Source organism: Brachypodium distachyon, chromosome 1, assembly GCF_000005505.3.
Source record: "Brachypodium distachyon strain Bd21 chromosome 1, Brachypodium_distachyon_v3.0, whole genome shotgun sequence".
Lineage (NCBI taxonomy): Eukaryota > Viridiplantae > Streptophyta > Magnoliopsida > Poales > Poaceae > Brachypodium > Brachypodium distachyon.
The window spans coordinates 43,346,007-43,371,480 of NC_016131.3; the positions used below are offsets into that span (position 1 = coordinate 43,346,007).

Genomic DNA, 25,474 nt, shown 5'->3' on the forward strand with positions numbered 1-25,474 from the left:
AGCTTTTGCCTAACACTCCGTTAAGCTGCTCTGTCTACCCGGGAAATCCCGTCTGTGATTTTTTACCCATCACTGATGTACCTGCCAGCAATTTGGGTGTGGTGGTGGTGATTATTATTGTACTAGTGAAATTATGTTTGGAGATAGCGATGAACTTATTGAATGATTAGTATTTCAGTTAACAAGATGTGGGTCCATGATCCCTCGGTTCTTAATAAGTTTCTGAATCCACCGCAGCCCACACTAGTTTTTTTAAGGGCACAAGTTAAGTTTGCAAACCCACCGCACCCAACACAAGTCGAGTCACCAAGAAGGCAGCTACTGCATATTTACACCCAATGTGCCTTGTTAAGTGAGTAATTACGGGAGAAACAATAAGATGGCGTGAGCCCTGTTAATAGGCTCAGCTTGATCAAGGGATGCGAGTTACCGCAACGAAGATGGCTAATTTCATGGAGTATTTGTTTTGTCCTCTTGGACACTGAATTCACCATTTCCCTTCAAAATAGATAATTCTAAAGGTATCTGGTCAAACTTCTCTACATTTGACTATAGTCATGTAAAACTTTATTGAGATTGGTCAAATATAAATGATTAATGTTATCAAAATGGTCATACAAATATCTCTTGATTTTATATTTAAAATTAACGGTCAAATCTCTAATTTAGAACGAGGGAGTATTTGAAAACAAATTTGGAACGTAAGATGACTTGTGGTCAAACATGGAAGGAGTGCCATATAGCCTATAAGGGTATAAACACACTCTTTAATCTGCTTTGTTCTAAAAAGTTCAACAACAAAGGATACACGATTGCAATATCACATCCTCATAAATCCTACATGAGTACATGACTGATCGTATAATAATGCGATCTTTTTTTGTAACAAATATGATTCTCAATGGAAATTTTCTAATGAACGCTCCTTCTCTGTAAATACTTTTTGTTTTGGACATGGACAGAGTCTCTAACATATAATTTTAATTGCTAATGACTTTTCATATGAACGTGTTAGTATAACTAAAAAATAATATAAAAATATTTGTTGTTGTCAACCTAGTGATAACAATTTTCACATGAAAAATCTATATATTTTTCTTACATATTATTGAGGAAAGTTCAAAAGGTTTGGCTACACCTTTTCTAGCATGTCATCTATTTTTGTCGAGATAATAGAATAGAAAAGAGTCTAAATAAAATTCCTCTGAAACTACAATCCTTATAAGGTTCACAAAAAACCCTCTTAAACCAAGTGGCTACATCCAACACGCAAGCTAGAATTGAGAAGGATATGGTTTTTCTCATGATGAATTATCCTTTGTTTTTCAAAAGAAGCCTTCATGAAGCATTACAAGCCTAGTAATTCACAATGGGTGCGTTATTGATGCCATGACTAGATCACTTTTTTTTTCTTTCGAAAAGGAGGATAACCCCGGGCATCTGCATCGACTGATATTGCACACAGCCATATGACTACTAGATGACGCTGAAACATCATTTTTCAAATCGGGCCAATGCAAAGTATTATAGCCTAAGATGAACAAGAGCTATAGCATTTCATCAATTTGAAACCCATTTTACAAGGCCAGTCCAAGCAGCCATAACGCCCTTGAGAGAAACCCTCCTAAAACCCAAACTGGATCCTGATTCCGTCCCCTTTAGCCGAACCCGAGCTCTTGCTCTAAACATTTCCGCCATGCACCCCCTCCTCCATCTCTACACCTAAGAGTCCTAATTGGCTAATTGCCCCCCCTCCATGCATGACCGCTGCAAGCTCGATCCCTTGTCTGTCCCGGTGTCCCCTCCCCTGTCTCCTACTCCGGCATGGTTGTAAGCCGTAACATGCAGCTAGCTAGCTTGTTTTCTTGTTGCTCGATCTACAGCCCCAGCAGGATGTAGTACACCAGCGTGATGGGCAGCGCGATGAGCATGCCAAAGATAACCCTGCAGGCAAGCGAGAAGGAACGGCAGGTGAGACAAAAGACGCCGGGATGATGCAGAGATAATATTAGTACTAAAGAAAAAGATGGTGGGCTTTGGAGAGAGGGGGGGACATGGGCATGGGAGTTTTCACTTACGCCGTGCTGAGGATGTCGGGGTGCACGCTGTACTCCTTGGCGAAGACGAAGGGGACAATGCCCTGGGGCAGTGCTGCCTGCGAAAAACGAAAACAAGCAGTTTAAAGTTAAGCAAACGAGGAGCCAGCCTGCAGAGTCCCAGAGAGCGAGGAGGGGAAAAAGGCGAGGAGGCTTTGTGTGTGTGTGCGTGCGTGCCAAAGTCTAAAGCGAAAGCCAGCGTTGCCGCGCTTTACCGGCACACGAACTGAACCGATCGATGGGGGCATTCATACCAATATATCGGCATGCCCGGCCGGCCGGCCGGCCACTTGAGCAACCACTATTCTTGCTGTGCGTGTGTGTTTCCGTTGTTTCTCAAAAGGCGCTTCTTGTCAGTGGACATGGCAAAGCTAGCCTGTGCCCCGGTTTGGTTAGTTGGTGAATTAGGTTGGTGCCTGGGTCGTCGATCTGTTAATTACCTGCACGATGGCGACGTGGAGGAGCTTGCCGCGGAGGCCGACGGCGATGGATGCGGCGGCCATGACTGCCGGCCCGGTCAGGAAGCGCACGGCCATGGCGAACGACGCCCTCTTGTTCCCGCACGCGATGATCCGCGGCTGCAGCGCCATGAACAGCCCTGCGCAACGAACACGCTCATATATATACATCAGTACCAGTGTACCACGAATTACTACAGCTCGTTTTAGAGGATACTGTATTCATTTGCATGCAAAGCAAGAGCAAGAGCAAGAGCAAGAACAGCCTACCGAGGCTGAACATGGCCATGCCGAGACCGGCGTCGGACAGGATGGCGATTGACTTCATGATGATCGCCGGCATCTCAAAGTTCCACCTGTCAAGAACAATGAACATATTAGTTAACGATGATCGATCGGCCGGTTCTTAATCTCGATTGCCGGCGATGGGATGAGCGGTTACCGGAAGCAGACGAGCGACCAGACGAGGCCGATGAGGCTGGAGTAGGTGTTTGGGTTGCGGATGAGCTTGCGCCAGACCATGATGAGGATGAGGCGCGTCATCACGCTCGTCGGCGGCATCGCCGTGGCCGCCACCACGCCGCCCGCGTTCCCCTGATCCTTCTCGTCGCCGGCCTCCGCGTCCCTCTCTCCAGCCATCCCCTTGTTCCCGAAGCTGAACTCGTCCCGCTCCACGTAGTCCTCCCCCTTCTCCTTCCTCCCGTCCCCTTCGATCGATTAATAACCAACAGATTATTAACACAGTCACTAATAACTAATTAATGAAGTTACCGAGAAGATCGACTCGGTAGAAGTGGGAAAAGTGGCAAGTACCTTTGCGCGGCGAGGCGACGGCGACGCGGACGTCCTTGACGGCGGCGGCGTCGACGTTGTACTCGGCGCCGTTGCCGAAGACGTCGGACACGGGGGACGCGCTGGAGCTCCACACGAACATGTGCAGGTCCTTGCCGTCCTCGCCCTTGCCCTGCTGCTGCTGCTTCTTCCCCGGCTTCGGCGGCGCCGCGGCCATGGCAGGGTTGGGCGCCGGGTACTTGTTCCCCCCGGCAGCGGCCGCCTTGTCCTCCTCGTAGTTGGACGGGCGCGGCGTGGCCCCCGTGCGTACCACGGGCCCCGGCCCGCCGAACACGTCCCCGGCAGCGAAGTTCGAGCTCCGGCCCACCATGGAGTAGAAGTCCGTATGGTTGAAGCTGGACCCCCGGGGCGTCGGGTTCCGGGACGACTGCAGCGAGTAGATCTCGGCGTTGGTCAGGTTGCTGGGCCGCGGCGTGGTGCTGGAGAAGCCCATGGACCGCCGGGAGTAGATGTCCGACCGGGACGCGTTAGAGCGGCGCACGGTGACGTGTATCTTCCCATCCTCCTTCACCTCGGCCTCCGTCTCGATCATGTCCCTCCGCCCGTCCAAGGACACCACGTCCGGGTCGACCACGATGGAGGCGATGGCGCCCGCCGTGTCCGGGAACTGCTCCGTGATGAGGATCCTGGCGCCCCGGTACTCGAACATGAAGAGCATGAGCGTGTACCAGATGATGCACTGCAGGACGACGATCTGGACCATGAGCGACCCGGACTCGTCGCCGTACATGCCCTTGAGGAGCGGGATCCCCATGACGAGCGTGTTGGGGAGCGTGGAGAGGGAGAAGAGCGTGATGGTCCACTCGAGGGAGCCGTTGCGGGAGAGGTGGCTCCAGAGGGTGAGGAGGGCGAGGACGATGAGCTTCTGGAGCGTGTCGGCGGCGATGAAGCGGAGGTTCATGGCGTAAGGGTTGTTGGTGGAGATGAAGTGGAAGGAGAGCAGCGGGACGGCGAAGAGCGCCACGAAGCGGTTGATCCCGGAGCACTGGTCCGGGGTGAAGATGCGCCACCACTTGACGGACCCGTAGGCCAGCATCATGGCCACGTACAGAGGCACCATCGCCGTCATCACGTGGTAGAAGTCCGTCCCCGTGATCATCTTCGCCTCCGGCCGCGAGCAAAGCAAAGCAAGAAACGCTTGTTTTGCTGCTGCTAGCTTTTCGACGTCCGCACGCGCACGGCGAGTTACCGGTTACGTACCACCAGCTAGCCGAGCAGAAGCGTATAACCAAGTGAGGAGAGTTGGGGTGTGCAAGTGCTGCTTGCTTTATGGCGCGGTGGCCGGGCGACGGGAGAGTGTTGCGGGCGGGCGAGTCGGTAGGTGGAGCGTGGAGGAGGGGGAGCCTATGAGGGGAGGTGGGAGGGGGAGTGTGGGCGTATGTGCTGGGGATTATTTATACACATCATGTGGGTGGGCACTGCACATACACCCCGACAACACTCTGAGAAAGGAATGGGAAATGCAGCAACAAGCAAATACGAACGATGTACTCCTCAGCCTATAAATACAAGTCACTTATTTTGAGACGGATGGAGTAAAAAATCCCGACTTCTACGAAAAGAAATATAAGAGTCGTCCTCTCGGACCATCGAAAATAATAAGCTTCTCGAATTACCTTTTTCGTTGGAAAAAAAACACTTGCATCACACGCATCCATATATTATATACTCAGTTGCATAGTATATCTAAGTACCCGTCAAATGCTAAACTTATTTTGCTTCTACAAAAGTTCCGTCTCCCTTCCATTTATTTTGCTTCGACGAAAGTGCTACACTATTTCTCTCTTATTTTCTCTCTTTTTCCCCAAAAATAAGTAAATTTATGTCCTATTAAATCACACTTGCACAGTATCAAGTTTATGAGCATAATTTTGCCTCCATAAATCAACACCTCACAAGAACTGATCCTCTATATGCTTGTTTTTTATCCAACGGTTAGTGTAAAGTATCTAGGCCCAGTTATAGTCCCAGTTCCTTTTGTGTGCTTTTTGAGAAAGCTATCATTTCTGAGCTTCCTGAAGAAGTAGCTGCGGCTTCTTAGGAAGCTGGGAGGGAGGGGGTGGGGGGCTATTTCTAGTGTTTTATTGAACAAAATTGAAATGTTTTGGCAGTAGTTAAGGGCACAAATTTTTTTTTTCACCCATCCACAAAATGCGGCCGCATTCCATTAAAAACAACAAACGGAGCACAAAATCTATAATAGTGTCAACAAGAAATGAAAAGGCTACAGTAGTAAAGCTAGGTAGACGGCTGGGCACAATACCTATATATATAAGATTTGAAATAAAGAATTGCGCCTCATACGGACTCAAGCGACCCTCGGGTTGCCAGGCCTAGCCGCCGGCCGCCTCAGGCCCTCCTCCCTCCCTCCCCCGCAACGCCGCCGCCGGAGGGGAGGACGGCGAAGCCGCCCATGCCCAAGGAAGGTGGCGGCGGGGCGGTTTCTCCTCTCTCGTGCATCTCTCGCGGCTCTCCCTCGCGGAGGTTGGCCGTGGAGCTTCTGCAGGCGAGGCGGCGCGTGGTGGCGGGCTGCAGGCGAGGCGACGCGTGGAGCTTCTGCAGGCGTGGCAGCGCTCTTGGGTTGGCGCTGGCGTGGGGAGGTGCGGCGCCGCGCGGAGGTCTGGGGCGCGGTTCGTCGTCGGGTGCTTTAGGAGCGGTGACGGAGGGTCCGTGGCCGGCGGGGCCAGATCCGGCGGTGGAGGCGCCGGATCCAGGGATGGAAGTGCCGGATCCGGAGCTTGAAGGGATCCTGCCGGTGCTTGCTGCGGCCCTGCGAGGTGGGGGCTGGTCCTTTCGGCGTGCACGACCGGACCCGGTGTTGGAGGCGCTGGATCAGGGGTTGGTGGTGCCGGATCCGGTGGGATCCGAGGAGTTGGCACGCGGCGGCGTCCCTGGTGCTGCCGGGGGCCTGTCGGGCCACGGCCATGCTGGCCCATGGGGTTGGCGTGGCCAGATCCGGTGCGTGGGGTGGTTGCGGCGTCCTAGCCGGTGTCCGTGGTGGCTTTGGCGTGTGGCGTTCAGCGAGCTTCGCTGGCGCTCGCATTGGTCGGTGGCCCCTGGTTATGACATATGTCCGCTCCTGTCCGCGGTGGGGGTGGCGGTTGCAGGTGAAAGCTCTGCATCGACGTTGTCGGTGCAGACGACGACGGCATCCATGGATGTCGTTTTTCTTCTTGAAGGCGTCGTTGTGTAGCTCCGCCCCCTCACCCTTCACAAGCGAGGTGCCTCCGAGCAAAAGCTCTGACCCGATGTCCGGGTCGAGTAACGACCACGTCCTCAGACGCCGTATCCTCCTTGGAGGCGTTGCCTTGGAGCCCTCGTTTGGCGGCGGAGTTTACTCGCTGCGGTGGGCTTGGCATGAGTCCTTGCCAGGGAGGGCGACTTCGTGGGGCTTGCCGATGTGCGGGCCGCTTCCGTCGGTGCAACCTCTTCTGTCTCTGGTCGTCGAAGAAGCTCCGCTCTGCCTACCTTCTTTGGCGCAAGGAGCCGTTCCTTGTTCGGCGTCGTTGGAGCCGGGGAGGTCTTCGCCTTTGCGGTAGCGGCTTGTTTATTCAGTTCCTGTGTATGCTCTTTGTTAGGGTTCTCGTATGGCTTTTCTTAAATAAGCTGTGCATTTGTATCGGTTTTCGGGCCCGGTTTTTCTCCTAAACAGGGCCAATTCTATTCTTCTAATCGAATCACGGGGATCGACCTTTTGCGTTCTAAAAAAAACAATACCTATAAACTCTAGTTTGAAGAAATTTTCCACGGCACCACGGAAGGGGAGGGGGTCAGTCATAGGATGAGTTTGGCATTGAGGTGAATTTTGATAATCTAACTTTTCCAACCAGTTTTTGTCTTTTTTGTGTAACAACTTCTCACTGTTTTCGTGTGTATTTTTTCATAACAAATTATAAAATAAGTTCAACAATGTCAGACTAAGCCGTAGTCTCTATGGTATATACTCCAGATATTACGGTTACACACTGACGTGTCACGGTATCCAGATTTGAGATGCAGCCTGGAAATGGAGTGGAGTAGCCTCCTAACGTGTCAGTCTCTAATACCTCACGCTGTCCTAAACTTTAAATTATCCACGATACTTATTAAATAACAAACAAAGCTGCAACCAATCCTAATGATGTTTAGGCTCTGTTGGGCACACATTGTATTCACGATACTCCTATGCACGTTGTTATATGGTAAATTATGATTATCTTTTGCAGGATCTTATAAGGCTGGTGAGGCCAACGGAACTACCGACGGTTTTCGCAGTGATGTAATAATCCTACTCAGTACTCACCGTATTTATTACTATATTGCTTCAGGAGTAGCTAAGTTTATTTCCCTAAGCGTCTTTAGTCAGGTTTATATGGGTGATTTATTATGTATAAATAGATATTAGATACGTTAATATTCAAATTATTTCGGCTAATATTAGGTTATATGGTAAATTATGATTATCTTTTGCAGGATCTTATAAGGCTGGTGAGGCCAACGGAACTACCGACGGTTTTCGCAGTGATGTAATAATCCTACTCAGTACTCATCGTATTTATTACTATATTGCTTCAGGAGTAGCTAAGTTTATTTCCCTAAGCGTCTTTAGTCAGGTTTATATGGGTGATTTCTTATCGTCTTCCCAGGCAGTTCCACCCGAAGGGAACACTTCTCTACGGTTACAAGGTTCTCATTTCAACGCCACACACACACGGCTTAACAGAGAACTACACGCAGAGGTTTCTCCTATAGGATCCCTAGCATAAGCACCCACCCGTATAAACACGCTAAAAAGACCGAGGGAAAAACAAAACTACTTCATTTCACAATATAGCTTACATACGGTTTTCCCTTTCGGGAACCCCCGAAGGGTTCACACAAAGATAAAGAAATTACCTTACTACCTTCCCAGTCTTATGTTACAAATGCCTTGATTATACAGGCTTTATTACAGTGGGAAGTGGTACTACTACTACTAGAAAGCAGATAGTTTTCTGACTAACTGCCCTGAACTACTTGCTATTCTGAAGGCTTGTGTTGTGCTCGATGGTTGTGTCTCCTCCAATGCTGCAAAGAGCCTCCTTATATAGGCACCATGGCTGGCTCAAATAGTGCTCCCTTGCATTATTTACCTCACCTTTCTCCATGTCCATGATGCATCTCCTTTATAGGTCTTTATAGGTCCTAGGCTTCTTTTATAGCCTTTGGATGCATGCATGCATGGTGATAAGGGGTCTTTTGGCCTGCCACTTCTCTTTGGTTGCATACGAACGTGGCTTCCTTCATCTTGGGAGTAGTTTTGTGTTTTAATGATAGTGTCTACGACACACTGCAGCCTTACTGTCTGCTTCCTTGACTATTCTTCGTCTGCACACCATAAATCATAGGATCCCATGCATTTGTGATCTTGGATGCTGATGATGGGTCTTATATGCCTAATACATGGTAACACTCATGTATCGTACCTAATGTTGGTACACCACCCTACTAGTTGAAGAAATTTCGTGCAATTATCTTCGGCAGCAGTGCCATGCGTACGACACTTCTCGTATGATTCATGTCCGACACAGCAGATCAGACCGTTCATACGTGAGGCAAAATGCAACACACCATCCGATCAGCTGGCTTACAAAGATACTACGCAAATAACTTAAAATTTATCGGAACTCTGGTATAGAGTGACCCTTCAATGTATGTTGTTCGATTTTCCAGATATAATGGTTTTATGGATACACGATGGTTCTCTCAAAAGAAGCATCGAACACAAGCACTCTCTCTGTTATAAAAAAATTCCAAAATTAATTTCGACCAACTCGATTGAACCACCTATTTGCACATAAAGGCGTGAAATAAATTGAACATTGATGGATTCGTATTTCAAAAAGAAACTTCTCATTGGTATCAATTTGTATAAACTGATCTATGCTCGGTTAGACAACTTGTTGACAAAAAAAAAATCACGTACACGTTGGAACGGAAGGGGTAGGTTGCAATATTTCTGATTGCAAGGTGTCTATAGGTATAATTAGTACCGTAACTTCAGTAAAGCTATTTACTCCCCGCAGTGATATCCGCACAGGGGATGTTGGCAGGAAGAAGCACAAGTCACGCACGGCATTTACACACTCCAACGCACGCACACGAGGCCAACCATGCCGACAGGGCAACCAAAAAGCTGCGAAACAATTCCAAAGAAGCGCCAGCCCAAACTGGCCCCCCTCCCGGCCGGCGTGGGGAGCTGCGACGAGCGAATTTTCTAAGCGCGCCCCGGGCGGTGAAAGGCGCCGGGGAACAGGAGGATCGGAAGCAGTGACTTACAAAAGGTTGGCCCAAAAGCGGAGAGAGGTTAATCACACTCTCCAAACCCCGCTTTTCATTTTTACATCGACGCTGCTCGATGGCCTTGCACACCCAGCCGGGCCGGGCTCGGTATTCCCTGGTACGTACGCCTGGGACGGGATATCACCGGCATGCCGCGTGCGCTTCCCCGCCATCATCGTCCCCTGCTACGTACGACGGCGCGTCGAGAGAAATGGAAATTAGCAGGAGCACGTGCCGGGCGTATCTGGTCCGTCGGTGCTGCCACTTGTCGTCGTTTTGCCGGAGCCGATGGCCCTGCCCCCAAACTGGTACTGATCGAGCTCATGCGAGTCCTGTTCGTTAATTACCCGATTTACGTTACATGTGAGACGGGCACCATCGCAAGTGTGCACACAACACAACTCATACCTTCGTGTGCACGATGATTGATATAGAATACATGGTATTTCTCCGTCCAACAAAGTATGTTTCAACTTTAACTAAATTTGAATGCATCTATATACTAAGTCATATCTAGATACATCTAAATTTTGACAAACTTGAGACATCTTTTGTTGGACGGATGGAATACATCAATATTCACGATATTATTAACTATAGAAAAGAACTCGAGTCATATTTTGTAGAGTGGTTTATTTCCGTATAGTAACCATATTGCTTTCCTAGTTTTCTTTATGTTCTAAGTATTTCACAATTTATTTGATGAACACTTGCAGTCATTCCTCTATCGCTCTCCCGAGCGGCTCGGACGGCCACCTAGCCCCCCGTCGCTAGCCTTCTCTTCCTCCTCAATGACGCCGGATAAGGCCTCCAGACAGAAGCGCATGGCAGATGGTGATGGAAGTGTCTCTCTAGTTGGCGTCTAGGATCGGAGTAGCGGATTGTGGATGCACCTTGTGGTTCTAAGACTGCTTCGGATCCAACTCAAAGGAGATGAGACACACATGGCAGATGAAGGTACTGGCACACCTTCTCCTACCTTCCTCAATGTCACTTTTCGACTTTGCTGGTAGTTGTGGTGGTGGATTGCGAGACATTTCGTGACGACTCACGAGTTTAGGAACGTTATAGTTGTGGCTTTGGATTCGCGAGGCATTTCGTGACGACTCGCGAGTTCAGAAACGTTATAGTTGTGGCTACGACACTTTTTCAACGACCACCATTGACAATGTGTGTAGATCCATGCATAATGTAGTGTGTGGATTGTCTCGCCATTTTGACAAAGTTTGGTGATGTTAACTACCAAGAGACCATATGTTGATCTCAATTTTTTGTCTTTTTGTTTACTTTAAGTCAATGAATCGGTTTCTATGTTTGGCATCTTTTTAATAAGATTATTTTTATGTGAGAACTAACCATTGGTTGGATGGTTATATTTGAAACCGGGATCAAACTCCAGGTTTGACACTTTATGTGTCTAATTCAGGCAGATTTTTCTGGCTGTAGGCGAGGTACCCATCGAAAGTGAAGCGTTGATGGAGACTTTGTCAATCTTCAGATGCTCCGCAAGTGCAGTCTTCTGTAGGCGTCGTGTGAGTGTGTGTGCGTCTACGTTATAATTGATATTTCTTAAAAAAATGTTCTTCTAAGGATGAGTAAGCTAGGATAAATCCTCCCCTTTTCCGAAGAAAAAAATAAAAATAAATACTGTGGTATCATAAAAGGCGAGAAGAATATATTCACAAAAGTATGCATACCGTGCCAGGCTTTTTGTAACGTTTTGTTTCCGTGAATCGCATTGTTAACCTTTCTTGTGGTGTCCCTTCGCGCATGAGAATAACGTTGAATAAAGTTGCGACATGCTCATAGCAAGCATAAGCCTTGTCGATTGTAAAGATCATCATGATCCTCTTCTGACGTCTTTGCATTTACGACATGATTACAGAACATGCGGTTTATCCAAATAATGAGGTAAGCTAAGCCTAGCTTACTTGAATGGATGAGTGGACGTACAATTTGACAACTGAGTTCAAACCTTACATGTTTTGAAATTAGGAAAAAAAATCATGTGAACGGAACATATAGTTTCTCATATTGTATTTTGTCTCAAATATTTGGTTGTGCCTGGCTGCCTGCGACCAAATAGTTAAATCTGAAACAATGTTAGAAACCATGACACATCAGTCAGTTTATCGACATTTCTTAAAATTTTGGAGTTGCGTTCTGCCCAAATTTTCCGAAATATTAGAAGGATGATAGCCGAATTGTGGTTTAGGAAATGTACTCATTCGTGGGGGCCTCTAGATTAAAGTAGGGGATGCAAAAAGTTAAAGAGAGAACAGGCTTGGAGAAAAGGCTGCCTTGTTCAACCTGGCTGGCTAGCTAGGCACTTTTCTAGGAAAACGACCAGAAAAAAAAAGAGTACTCCTGCTCAAGATTCCAAATGTTCTCCTCCTCGCCTAGCTTTATGGTGGCAACAGATCATTAAGCCATGTTCTTTCTTTAAGTAGGTTGGTATAACACGCCTCTGTACAAAGAAATTAAGCAATGCCTAGTTGCCTACTGGTCTTCTTGGTGCATTGCCAACTGATCCATGAAATGAGGGATTTGGCTCCCGATCAGCATAAGGAATTATCAATGCGCCTGTTTCCCGGAATCAAATTAATTGTTTCAACTCCTTGGAGAGAAAATTCGCTAGGAGCTATACATAGGTCATTCAATGGGGTCTTTGGCTACTACTATAGGTAGGATCATATGTCAACAAAAATATCACATGATGATATATTCTGCGTGACGCGCCTGTGACCGAAGGATGAAGATTCAGATGATTCTCCATCGCGTTGCAGATATATAGATTTCCGGATTATTATTTTCAAAACACGTATCTTTCCCCCATCGTCGATCACTCAAATGGATCCAAGTAGTATGTCCTAAATTTTAAATCTGGGAATGAAATACTTCTTTGTCACGTGTACGTAACCCCACGAGCGGGTAGCAAATCTTTTTTTCCATTTCCTCTCGGATTTGACTTCGGAATTCGCTGCCTGCCACTTGCCTCAGTCTTACACTTCTCTTGCACGCGTCCGTTTTGACAAGATCTCCTTTCTTTTAATGCCCGTTCTGTTTACAATAGACACCCCTTTTTTTTTCTATGCATCAATGTGTGCAATGTACACGTACTGCCTTGATGTTTGGGTCCTTTGGGACAAGTAAAATAGAAAAATGTAGCTACGCAAGGCCCGCATGGACCTATCCGAAAACAAAGTGAGGAGGCCACAGGGTGGAGAAGAACGTGGCCCAGCGGTACAGCGAAAAGAGCCCATCGACGCGCTGGGCGCAGCGAAAGGAGGCGGCCTCCGGGTCTTCGTAGCTTGGGGCAAGAATTATGCAATTCGATGCCGCGGGGAGAGCTAATCTATTGATCCGGGACCAAGCGAGCTGCATGGTTATGCGTCTCATGTCGACAAGGTGACCACATTCCATTGGCACTGGCCACCAGCCCGCCGTATCTCCGCTTGGGCGTATGCACTCGTGAGGCCAACTCCCCTTATTGCATCATTATCCTCTTGGCTCGAGATCTGCTTAATCAAGTCACATGTAGTATCTTCGGTTCCCCATGGCCAATGGCATGTGCTCGTGCTCCTCCTTCGTCCTGGAGAAAATCTTCATTGTTGCACATCCTAGTAGCTTTGACCAGTTTGACCCGACGGCTTTGACCGGTCAAGCCTCGGTCGTCGCTCATCGACCCGAGGATTTTTTTTTTCACCGTTTGCCAGCAGCCGAACTGCATCACGATAACGCAGATTAATGGAGTGCATCGAGTTCTTGGGACCAGGGTGAAATGGACTGATCGTGTATAGGGGCTGTCGCGGCGGAATGGCGTGTGATTAGCCGGAGGTGCTAGCTAGATCGGACGGCCGACGACGGACCGGCTACGTACGTATATTTGCAAGATTTGGGATGAGATCGGGATGTTGGAATGGGGCCGAGCAAACGCTGCTGTTTAACTTCTTTTTTGATGAAACGCCTTGGACTTGGGTCTCTGGATGCCGATTCTCATGTCGGAAATCATGCGTGATCCCTTGAAAGCTGGGCGACCCGGCCTGCGTTGGCTCGGGTCGCCTGTACACTCTGATCGCTGCTCTTGTGAGCCATTTCGGCATTTCCTTTCCGGCGATTTAAGCATGGTTTGCTCGTTGCTGGAACGTGCAAGTTTCAGTGGGCCGGGTTAATTTGACTGTTGGGAGTGCCGACTGCCGAGTGGAGCAACCGGAGGAGAAGACATAGGTTATGGAAGGAAGGTGGACCTAAGCGTGAGCGGCTAGGCAGACAAGATCGCACGATCCGGGCCAACATTCTTTGGTGTGGGTTAACGTCTACTCAAGCTTCGCCCCTTGAGTTCAGGAATGGCGTCTACTACAGTGTAGAGAGTGATGTGTTCAGATCCAGTCCAGTCCTCTGGAATGCTTCCGCGCGTACAGTCAACGTATAAACAACGAGGAATCTTATACCCTTTTTTTTTTAACAGGGGAAGGGTCCCGAAGGACCCGGAAATTGCATTAGATAAGAACGGTGGGATTACATTTTACAGAGAGGACCCTAAGATAAACAGAAACTACAACATAGCCCTCAATGTTTACGAAAAAGACCCAAAGAGAAGAATTTAGATTACAATCGGGTCCTTCTCCACCATTCTTCCGCTGAGACTTCCGAGCACAGCCACCCGCACCGTCGCCGGGGACACCACCACTTGGGATGACGCAGGTGTGGACCCGTACTAAAGTCGAAGATCCTCCCTTTAGGCACATCAGCCGGGAGGAAGAGAGAGCTGATGCAGAGCAGCAACAGGTCTTGGAGCAACCGCTCAAACGGCCAATAGATACAGCGGCTAGACGGCGACCACCGTCTTGGCACCACTGGGGATGAGCTCCAACGAAGAGATGCAGACGCAGTTTCACCATCTTCCCAAGGAGCTTCGGATCCAGACAAATCAGCCCCTCCACCGCCACCATGACGGCCAGTGCGAGCCAAATCGCTGCAAAACGAAGCACCACCGAGCTTATTGACGAAGCTAACACCAGATCTGAACATCTCCTTCCTCCTCCACCATGGAGAACGAACGGAGAAGCTTGCTGGCCCTCCCATGCGACTGCTCGCGAGCAGCAGGGAGATGCTTCTAGAAGACGCCCTAAGCCAAAAGCCCCTAAGGCAGCTAAAGTAATATACATATAGGTGGAGAAGGCAGTCCAACCCTCCCCTCCCCTTCCGAGGCCGCCGGAGAGCAAGGGGAGAGGATGCGGCGAGGAGACTCGGAGCTGTAGCAGGAGAGAGGAGACGAGAATAGAGGTGGGGGAAAGTGAGCCTCCCTTCTTCAGCTTGAGGAATCTAATACAATATCCTTGTCGCAAGCCTTGCACTCTACTAGTACCTGCAACAGCACATGCAGCGGGGACTATGCGTACCACCTGACCTGAGAGATAGACGAGATCTAGACAAACCAGTCATGTGGTAGTACTCGTATAGTAGTTTAGTGTGAAGAAGAGAATGTTTCGAACACATACGTCCGTTTATCAGGTCGTGTCCAATAAATGGATCAAAGTATTTATTCATTTGTAGTCTGGGAATGAAATGCTTCTGTTTCACACGTACGTAACTCCACGAGAGGGAAGCAAATCTTTTCTCCCATTTCTTCCGGATTTGACTTCATAGGAGAATCCACGGCCACTTGCCTCAGTCTTCACTTCTCTTGCACACGTCCCTTTTGATTAAGATAATACTCCCTCCGTTCTGAAATAAGTGAGGAGGAGTACTTGATCTCCATACTGTTTACACTACACACATCTTATTTTTCCAAAAGCGTACGAAACACCCATAGTGAACTATTTATTGCTAAGAGAAAAGTACAGTTAAACTACGAAACAAATGAGAAGGGGCAGAGTATTAGAAACAAAGGCCGGGAACAAAAAGGGTCAAACTACACGTACTGTCCTTTTTTTTTCTCGACAGAGATGTATGAATAATCTTGCAAAAAAAAATGTACCAATGTGTGCAATGTACACGTACTGCCTACTACCTACGATGTTTGGGACAAGTAAAATAGGAAATGTCAGTATGCAAGGCCCACGGGAACCCTTCCCCGACAACAACAGCAGCATTTGTTGAGAAGAACTTGGGCCAACAGTATTGCGACAAGCCCATCAACGCGTTAGCTGCGGCGGAAGGAGACGGCCCGGGTCGTCCACCACAATAATATCACCTCGTCATGACCTAATCGAAATCAGGTTGGATGTATCAGAATATGTTGATCGAATTTAATTTGAATGAAGAAAAGTTATGCTCCTTATATTTTGAAACCGAGCAACCATAGCAGGCTATCATGGTTTTGTGCATGACCGGTAGCTTTTTTTTTTTGGCAGGTACATGACCGGTAGCATTGCATATGCTCCTAGTCGTTAAGTAGGCACTAAATTATTGCCATGTCGAAAAACATGTGGAAGCAGAACATTCAGCTTCTTTACAACACCAGCAGATGGCTGGTAAAATATACTAATACAAGGATTACGCATCAAGTAGTAACTCTCCATGGCTCGACCCCCACACCGCCCCCCCCCCCCCCCCCCCCCCCGAATTTACAAGCGCAACAGGACTGCAAATCGCATCTTGCACCAAATTATCTGCTTTGGCCGTTGGCCTGGAATACACCGGCAAAGCGCCAAACAGTGTGAACAAAATCTCACGGCCGAATAAACCTATTCTAACATGATGCTCTACACTTCTACAGGCTAATGCCAGTTCACGTTTATTTATACAACAACCAAGATCCGAACAGCGTGCGTGACTTACTTAAGCAACAACATCGATCAGGGCATCAGCCACTTGCTGTCGGGTGGGCATTGCAGGGATTGCTCCTCTCTCTGTCACAGTGAGAGCTCCACAGACATTTGCAAACTTCAGGGCTTCTCTCAGTCGATCTTCATCCTGTTTAGGCCACGACAGTAAAATATGATTAGCAATATAAATGCACTTTCAAACAATTAATAAAATTGATAAGAGGTTAGAAAACATGGTGGTTCTCTCATTGCTTGGAAAACTAAGAAGCGTTCCAGACTTCCAGTGTAGAAGCTGAGTTGTGAGTAAATAAGAGAACCACATAAACAACTTGGCTCCTGTGGTTATGTGATAATTTTTCCAAACGTTGTGGTTTTGTGTGACTATTGTCTCAGACATTGGGGACTTGGGGTGCCTCGATATTTAACCATCAAACTGTACCATGTCTGGAGTGAGTAGTATGGATGTGTCACACAATTGGCGCAAATACTTGTAGATCACTATGTTTACAATATAAGTAGCTCTCCTCCATTTCCTTTTATAAGGCTTGATTGATCAAGCACAGGAACTAAGGACGGCGTGAAACCAAGAGAAATGACAATGTTATCCACATCTTTAAAGTTGCATGCACACCTTCTATTTTCAAGATCGCAAAAATGTATGCCTTATATTTTGAAATCAAGGACAGTTTTTTTTCTAGGAGTAGCTATTAGTTCCAAGGTCATAGTGACACTGCAGAGATTTTGATTCAACAATTGCTTTTATGCTCATATTTGCATTTGCATGTACTCTCTCCGTTCCATAATTCTTGTCCCTGTTTTAGTTCAGTTTTGTACTAAAACAGCGACAAGAATTATGGGACGGAGGGAGTATGTCACTAATGAGTAATTTGCTATTCAGATGTTTTGGGCGGTTTATGTAGACAGCATCTGTTGTTAAAAATCTTCAAAGATGAAATGTTCGAGGAAATTGTGAAGGATCGCAATCTGTTAGTGCTGGAATTATTAGCATACAGATGCACTAGCCACCCCTACTGTGCTGGCATGGTAGCTTTTGGCTGTCCATTCCACCCCTACCGAACCACGGAAGGGCACCTTCATTGATCATTCTCATGACCTGATGGATCTGGAAGCAGCGAAACGCTGCCGTCTTCCACAACATGGCGCTGGATTGCATAGCACTGTTCAACACGATCAAGGTCGACACCCGATTGTGGGTGAGGGCAGACCGATGGGGCTAGAACCGTTGCTCCCAGCAGTGCTTAGTGCTTAGGTGCTAGCGTCGTAAATATGGGGGTTGCCCTTCTTTGGGCTTGTAAACACTTTTCTTTTATCATTGAGGCGAAAAGCTTTTTGCATTTTCTTGAAGAGTTTTTTATGATACCCTTTTGAAAAGTATGCACTACCCACTAGCCCACTAGGCATGGACAAACATTTTTTTTCCTCACTCGGTTTGTTGGGAGTTGTGACATTTACAGTTTCAGTATTGTAAGTCATCGAGAAAAACAGATACAGAATATCGAGATTGATTGGGATTGTCAACTTTATGGTTGCCTGTTCAGCTGCTCAGCCTTCAGCATATTATGCATACCTTTCTCTATAGTTATTTACTACTCCCTCCGTTTAACATTGTACTAAACCAAAGACACTTGTTATGGATCGGAGGGAGTACTACATATTCTGTAAAAGTAACAAAAATATCCATCGCCTCGTCGTTTGAAAATCATTCGATACTCCCATCTACTCCCTCCATTCCTTAAAGATTGGCATATTAGGTTTCATTAAGACAAGGCTTTGACCACAAATTACTATATTAAAATGTGGTTTATATGTCATGAAACCACAAGTATCATGAAGTACTTTCGATAACGAATCTAGCGATACTAATTTTATGTCATATAAAACACATCTTGATATAGTAATTTGTGGTCAAAGCCTTGTCTTAATGAAACCTAATATGCCAATATTTAAGGAACGGAGGGAGTATAATAAACAATTAAACATTCAGGAATAATTTTGCATTTCTCACTCACTATACCACTCTACAACCTGAAATGAAGACAAAAAGAATGCAATTCCATATTCTGGCAGTACTAATCATATACCTGAAGGATTGAAAAATCCACCGCTAGCTGGGACAGTATTCCAGCAACAAACGCATCCCCAGCACCAGTCGTGTCAACAGCTGCTACCTTTAATCCACCAACTCTCCCACTAAGTTCCTGTTGTTTACATTAACAATAATTCTTATTACATAGCCTTACTTCACAAGATCAGCAAGTGGTGCAGGAAATAATGGGTATGGTAATCTCCACCCTAAAGGTCTGAACATGTTCATAACAGATACATAGTTATATTACTTGAGAAAAAGAGGAGTCTCCCGAGGCAAATTAGCTAGGACCACTCGACTAAGCAAATTGGGTTCGTATCCTCCCTTCTACTACGATGTAGGAGGGGAGCAATATCTGCTCCATGCCACATTTTTCTACTGAAGGAAAGAATGGTATTAAATGCTGTATGACTATGGCATTTGTCACACAGCCAAGTAAGTTCCTAGGGCTGCGGCAAAGGGGATCCTTTCTCTCCCATGATTTTTAATATTGTAGTAGATACCCTTAATGTTTTGATTAAGATTGCTCAAGCTCAAGGGCTTGATAAAGGCTTAGTACCTAATTTAGTTGATGATGGGCTTACAATGTTGCAGTATGCTGATGACACCATCTTCTTGTTTGATGGGGATTTAGGTGGAGCCAGAAATTTAAAGTTTATATTATGTATATTGAGCACTTGACTGGCTTGAAGATTAACTTTCATAAGAGTGAAATTTACTGTGTTGGTGATGCAATAGACCAGAGTAGTGAGCTAGCTCAGATTTTTACCTGTAAAATTGGGACTGTTCCTTTTAAATATTTAGGCATTCCGGTTCATAATAGAAAGCTTAGCAACTCAGATTGGAAAGCAACTGAGGACAAGGTAGAGGGTAAACTTAGTTGTTGGAATTTTGGAAAGGGAAGCTGCTTTCCTCAGGTGGTAGTTTAGTGCTGTTGAATTCTATTTTAAGTCATGTGACTTCTTACATGATGTCCTTGTATATTTTACCTAAGGGTGTTAAGAAACGTAGTGATTTTTTCCAGGCTAGACTTTTATGGCAGGAGGACCAAGGGGTTAAAAAGTATCACCTTGTGGGCTGGCCAACAGTGTGCCAACCCAAAGAACAAGGGGGTTTAGGTGTGGTTGATCTGACAATTAAGAATATTGGTTTTCTGGGCAAGTGCTTATGGAGATTAGAAAATGAGGAAGGTTTATGGCAGCAATTATTAAGAGCTAAATACATAAGGAAAGGTACTTTAGGGCACTGTGAGAAGAAACAGGGCCAATCCCAGTTTTGGAATGGCCTTATGCAGGTTAAGGATATTTTCTCTAAGTTTTGTATTAGGATGGTTGGGGAATGGTAGGAGAACCAGATTTTGGGAGGATCTATGGCTAGGTGATCTTCCCTTACAAGATAGATACCCCAGATTGTGCTGTATTTTTGTCAACCAAAATATTACTGTACATGAGGTGTTTAGTCCGGGGTTGCAGAACCTGTCATTTAGAAGGAATTTCAGTTCTGAAACTTTTCCTATGTGACAAGATTTGTTAACCTTTTGCTCTTCAGTACATCTAAATAGTGAGAATTATAGATGTAAATGGATTCTAGAGAAAGATGGCCAGTTTTCTGTCAAATCCTTTTAAAATGCACTTATTACTCATAGAGTAAGGTTCCCCTTTAAGCATTTCTGGAAGCTTAAGCTTCCCCTTAAGTAAGTTTTCATGTGGCTAGTGCATAAGGCTCAGATTGGCATTGCTGAACTGTGCTGCGCTGAACTTATTTTATAATCTGCTTTGGAAAATACACAAGGAAGTAGAGAAAAGTTGGTTAGCCAAACACGAAAATAGTGAAAAGTGGGTGAAAAAAACGGGATTATGATAATCCCCCACAATGCCAAACGGAGCCTAAGAAGAGTATATTGACTAGAGATGTACTTTTGAATAGAAGATGGAAGGGTCCAAAAGAATGTGTTTTTTGTGTGCAGAATGAAAGTATTGATCATCTGTTCCTAGAATGTGCTTTAGCTAGGTTTGTATGGACTGTGGTTAGCTGTGCTTTTGGGATAAGCCACCGGCCTAAGTCTATGCAACAGCTGGAGAAATGGGTTTTAAATTTTCATGCTCCTATTCGTCCTGCTGTGGCAATAGGAGCTGATGCACTGTGTTGGTCTATATGGAAAGCTCGAAATGCTGCCTGCTTTCAACGTATTTTCCCTAGTGATCCATCTAGCTTGATTTTTTCTATTTGTCATTGGCTGGAATACTGGGTGGGCTTACAAAGTCTAAGGCTCGACAACAGCTATTTGACGCGGCATCGCTTCTGAGGATGGTGGCAGCCGAAGCTATTGACAGAACTCATGGCTGGGGTGTGTTGCATCGCCTTGAAGGATGATCGTGGTTGTAGACATTTTTTAGCACTAGTTGGTTGGTGAGGACTTCCAGTTCTTCTATTTGCTATCTAGATGTTTTGTAACTTCACAGACTGGGCTGGGTCCTGGTTGTGCTTTAATTTTCTGTTGAAAACCTCGATACCCTGTGGACAAGCGGTTTCATGAATGAAACGGGAGCGCGGCTCCTTTCTCTAAAAAAAAGTAAGTCCCTAGGAGATATGAGGAAAAAGAGAGGCTGCATCCCACTATTCTCTTACAAACGCAAGCTGTTGCATAATTGCAGCAAATTACCAAAGAGAGGAGGTAGTGATGAGTATAGAAAAGTTACCTTGGAATAATATCTACATCCATCTGCACCTTCAGTGACAAGGAGCAACTTCAGGTTCGGATGGATAAGTTTCTTCACAACAGAATCATCATATGGATCCTCCCCATTTGTCAAAAAGGAAACCTCATCTTCACTTACCTATTTACAAAGCAGATACACAACCAAGATAAATAAGTGTTCTGTGAACTCAAATAGCATGCAGGCAGCCTACTAACTGTTACCTTGATGATATCAGCAGTTTCCCATATGCTCAGGATACCATCTCTAGCACTTTCAGCTGATGCCCACAGTGGGAGCCTCAAATTTGGATCGTATGAAATTAATGCCCCGGCATCTTTAGCAACTTTTGAAGCTGCAATATGTGCAGTTTTACATGGCTCAGTTATCAGACTTATTGACCCATGGTGGAAGATTTTTGCCTAGCATGGTTAGTGTCAACTTGTCACAAACATATTACATGATTAAACAAAGCAAATGGTACAGTAGTAAAGAAGCATATCATTGCCATAATATCAAACACCGTGTCATTTCCTCCTACCTTCCGTATAAGGTCGAGGTCAAGTTCTTTCTCTTCAAGCAGCATATCTGCACTTGGATTGCGATAAAACATAAATTCACGTTCACCATCACTTCGAAGTGTCACAAATGCCAAAGCTGTTCTAGCATGAGGATCAAACAGCAATCCTTGATTGTTCACGTTATTCTCCTTCAGTATATCGGCTAGCATGTAACCAAATTCATCATCACCAACCTGCATGTGTTTAATGATCATTTTAATTTTGATCTGTAAGAACACAAGGCATAGAAAACAAAAGAATGCATCGTGAGGTGAATGCAACTCTACATGGTAATGATACTGAGCGCACATCACACTTTAGGTCTCTATATCTAAATATAAATCATCTTCCTGAAAGGTCAAAAGATGCATATCCTCCTGGCATTTATTGTAGATGGGAGTATGAAATCAGTGTAACTGTTAAAATTGACAGGTATATTAGAAGTAAAGATGGAGAACAGGGACAACAAATTTTTACGTGGAAAACCCTTGCATGAAAAACCACAGGCACACAGCACTGAACTTCACTATATCACTATATCAGGAGTGTTTATAAAACACAGGTATTTATAACGAGTCGTCAACTCATCTCGTGCGGCTTACTCGAGGTATAAATAAGCGGCATGTATTCTGACTCTAGTCGAAGCAGAAACCTAATCCGCTCCGACAGAACCAGGCCTCTCATCATAAGAATTCGGATCCCATATTAACAGCAATCCATAAATGCTCAGAACTTACTGCGAGTCATTCAAATTCTTCATATGAGTAATGGAAGTAGTAGATGAGTTTTCTGACAGTTTTGCAAGTTTAGGAAATCCCCCCACAAGGACCTAACTGAGACAAAGGCACAAAGCTACAAGTTTAGGATTCAATAATGTAATTTATTCAATGCTGATTGAGGGGCATATGCCAGTGTTAAAAAGACTGTATACCAAAATGATAAGTTGGCCCAAACTGATCTGCGTGTATTTTCCCTTTCTAGATTCCAGGCAGAAACAGGAAGAAAATACTAGTACAAAATACCTTTCCAATGAAAGCTGATGATCCACCAAGACGAGCTATTCCGACTGCAACATTGGCAGGAGCGCCCCCTGGAGCCTTCTTAAAGGCTGGTGCATCTGCCAATGACACGCCACTGATCGTCGGGACGAAGTCGATCAGCAGTTCCCCAAAACACACCACATGTGGAGAATCGCTCGCCCCAGGGGTGCCATCACTGTTTAAAAGTGCTCTGGTACAAACTATGGTTGAAAATTGAACCAAACAGGATGATATCAAATTCACTGGCTTCGACAGCATAATATATTAAGTAACAAAACATTAACTTGGAAACTAATCGTCCTTTGTTTAAAAAAAAAGTAGATTGGTGTGAGCAACCAACCACAACCACTGCACATGTGAACCCACTTCGTCACAAAAATTCTCGGAATGATCACTACAGGCCAGCCGGACTATAACATTAGTGGTATACTACTATACTGCTATATTTATCTGGAGGTCTCTTATCTGGAAACATCATCCCAACAAAAAGACTTCCTTAAAACCACAAACAACAAAAGGACTTGCTACCCTGGTTAACAGAATATGCATGTCCAACCCAATTCGACTCTGCAAATTCGTTAAACAGTCTAGACACACCAAACCGGCCTCAATCTTCCAGAGCAGGCACAATTTTGCCATCCACATAATTACAAAACACTTCCCATGCATGATGTCCCTACCTACACTCACAGCCACTAGTACACAATTTTCATACAGCACAGATATGGAAACCAACTTATCAAGAGCACACTTCATGCTTCCCAACCATTCTAGCAGCAACTGACCCACAATTCTTTAGGGAAACATGCAACAAACTGTTAAAGTATATCAGGTTGTTCTGCAGTTCCGGTTGTTAGGCAGTTAGAAACTAATGGTATCTCTACCAGTGTCTAGTCCTGGTGTAAGAAGGATAGGTATAAACATGTTGTAAGAGCCTAGATCACATCAATCGATCTAGGTACATATGTATATTTACATGACTTTCGTATGTGTATGTTGCACCAAGCTGCATCAACTCTCTCTCCCCTGCCTGAGCATGCATGATTGTCTCATTTCACGGACTTCCAAATATAGGACGAAAATCAAAGGTTCAGCCATTCATGTCTCACAACTTCACAAGTTAGGCATACTCAATTCTGTTTTTCTTTTCTGTCCCTCAACCAGAGTATGCTACTCCAAAAACCGAAAGACAAACGAACTGTTTAAACCGTACAACTTTCATGCCCATGTCCGGAGATCCATCCACAAGGGGGGAACATATGTGTGCTACACCTAGCTCACAACTCCTTGAACTACACAGCAGTGAGCAGTGTCACATTTCCCCAATCTCTTGAACTACACAACTCCTTGAACTACACCTAGCTCCCGGAACTACCTAAACAACGGCATCAAGTACCCGACCATAGACAGGTAGCAACTACCTGTAACCGTAAGAGTATCGTACACTCGTAACAGAAAGCATAGAATTGAAGCACGTGCATCGAGTAGCTACCTGCGGACGTCCGTAGCGGCGCGGGTGCGGCGGAGGAGAGGGATCGGAAGACGCGGCTGCCGCCGGCGCGAGGCAGACGGGGGGAGGGGAGGCGGCCCGCAGCGCAGAGCGGAGGCGCCGCGCGGAGAGCCATGCGGGTGCGGGTGCAGGTGCGAGTCTGGCCTTATGGTTATGGGTACGGGAAGAAAGTGAACGACGCGAGGTGAGCGAGCGCGTCGTCGGGCCGGCGGATCGTGCAGTGGCGGCGGACGGAGCCCTGGAAGAATGCGGCGGAGGAGGCGAGGCAAGCGAGCGGTGCCGGCCACCCGGGGGGGATTGATCTTTGCTGCTGGCCTGCTGCGTTGGCGAATAGCCGTCGCGACTGGCGAGTGGAGTGGCAGGCAGCAGGCTGGCAGCTTTGGTGCGGGTGTTCCCGTGAGACTCTTTGGCCGTCTGACGGTCGCGGTACACTGCGAAGTGCCGAACGGGCAGCGCTAGATTGCTACAGCGGCTTTGCTAGAACGTAGAAAAAGGCGAAATATACTGCTCACTTCGGCCGGAATTACTTTTCAAAATATTATATATATCTAGACGTTTTTTAAACATTAATACATTCATATTTGACAAATTTGAGACAAGTAATATAGGTCGGAGAAAGTACAACCTCTATAGACGGGAGGATTGACGCCCTGCTGATGGCTTTACGTGTCTATATCTTAGCCGTTCTTGTGGTTTTATCCTCGCCGTTCATGGATTTTCTATTTCCCGGTGGGCCGACGTGGTGTTTTGGAAAACTTCGAGAGGAATGAAGCAACCAATCACTTTATCCCGTAGCTGCTCCTCACAGACCTGAGATTAGACAGGTATCAAGAGGCAAATTGGAGTTTAGATCGGGAGAAGCAGAGAGAATGAGTGACGGGGAAAGAAACAAGGAAGGATAGATATCGGGAGAGGTAGAGAGAGATTGAGACATGCAGCAAGGTAGGGAGCTGCAGAAATCATAGGAGGGAAATCACAACAGGGAAATCACCGCGACGAACGGCGCCAGAGGATGCTGCAGAAATTGCAGGAGGGAGTTGCCCATCGGAGGGCAGCGCTAGATCACCATGTTGCCAGGAAGTGGT

At 46.3% G+C, this 25,474-nt stretch overlaps 2 protein-coding genes and 1 long non-coding RNA gene across 3 annotated transcripts; 1 reads left to right on the forward strand and 2 right to left on the reverse strand.

The window, feature by feature from the left end:
* Window positions 1–1,483: 1,483 nt before the first annotated feature.
* On the reverse strand, window positions 1,484–4,783 carry LOC100830708 (probable auxin efflux carrier component 1c). The gene is made up of 6 exons (XM_003563990.4): window positions 3,368–4,783; window positions 2,997–3,261; window positions 2,825–2,910; window positions 2,537–2,694; window positions 2,079–2,155; window positions 1,484–1,944 (listed from the first exon to the last, which is right to left on the reverse strand). The coding sequence occupies exons 1-6, from the start codon at window positions 4,503–4,505 to the stop codon at window positions 1,878–1,880; spliced, it is 1,791 nt and encodes a 596-aa protein (XP_003564038.1). The 5' UTR covers window positions 4,506–4,783; the 3' UTR covers window positions 1,484–1,877.
* Window positions 4,784–9,493: 4,710 nt separating this feature from the next.
* LOC112270095 lies at window positions 9,494–10,965 on the forward strand. The gene is made up of 2 exons (XR_002962422.1): window positions 9,494–10,014; window positions 10,423–10,965. It is a non-coding gene; the product is annotated as an uncharacterized LOC112270095 (long non-coding RNA).
* Window positions 10,966–16,289: 5,324 nt separating this feature from the next.
* LOC100831015 (probable fructokinase-6, chloroplastic) lies at window positions 16,290–24,756 on the reverse strand. The gene is made up of 7 exons (XM_003563991.4): window positions 24,372–24,756; window positions 22,862–23,079; window positions 21,821–22,033; window positions 21,504–21,701; window positions 21,283–21,420; window positions 18,579–18,695; window positions 16,290–16,624 (listed from the first exon to the last, which is right to left on the reverse strand). Exons 1-7 carry the CDS (start codon window positions 24,502–24,504, stop codon window positions 16,490–16,492), a joined length of 1,152 nt encoding a protein of 383 aa, XP_003564039.1. The 5' UTR covers window positions 24,505–24,756; the 3' UTR covers window positions 16,290–16,489.
* Between the last annotated feature and the right edge of the window lie 718 nt (window positions 24,757–25,474).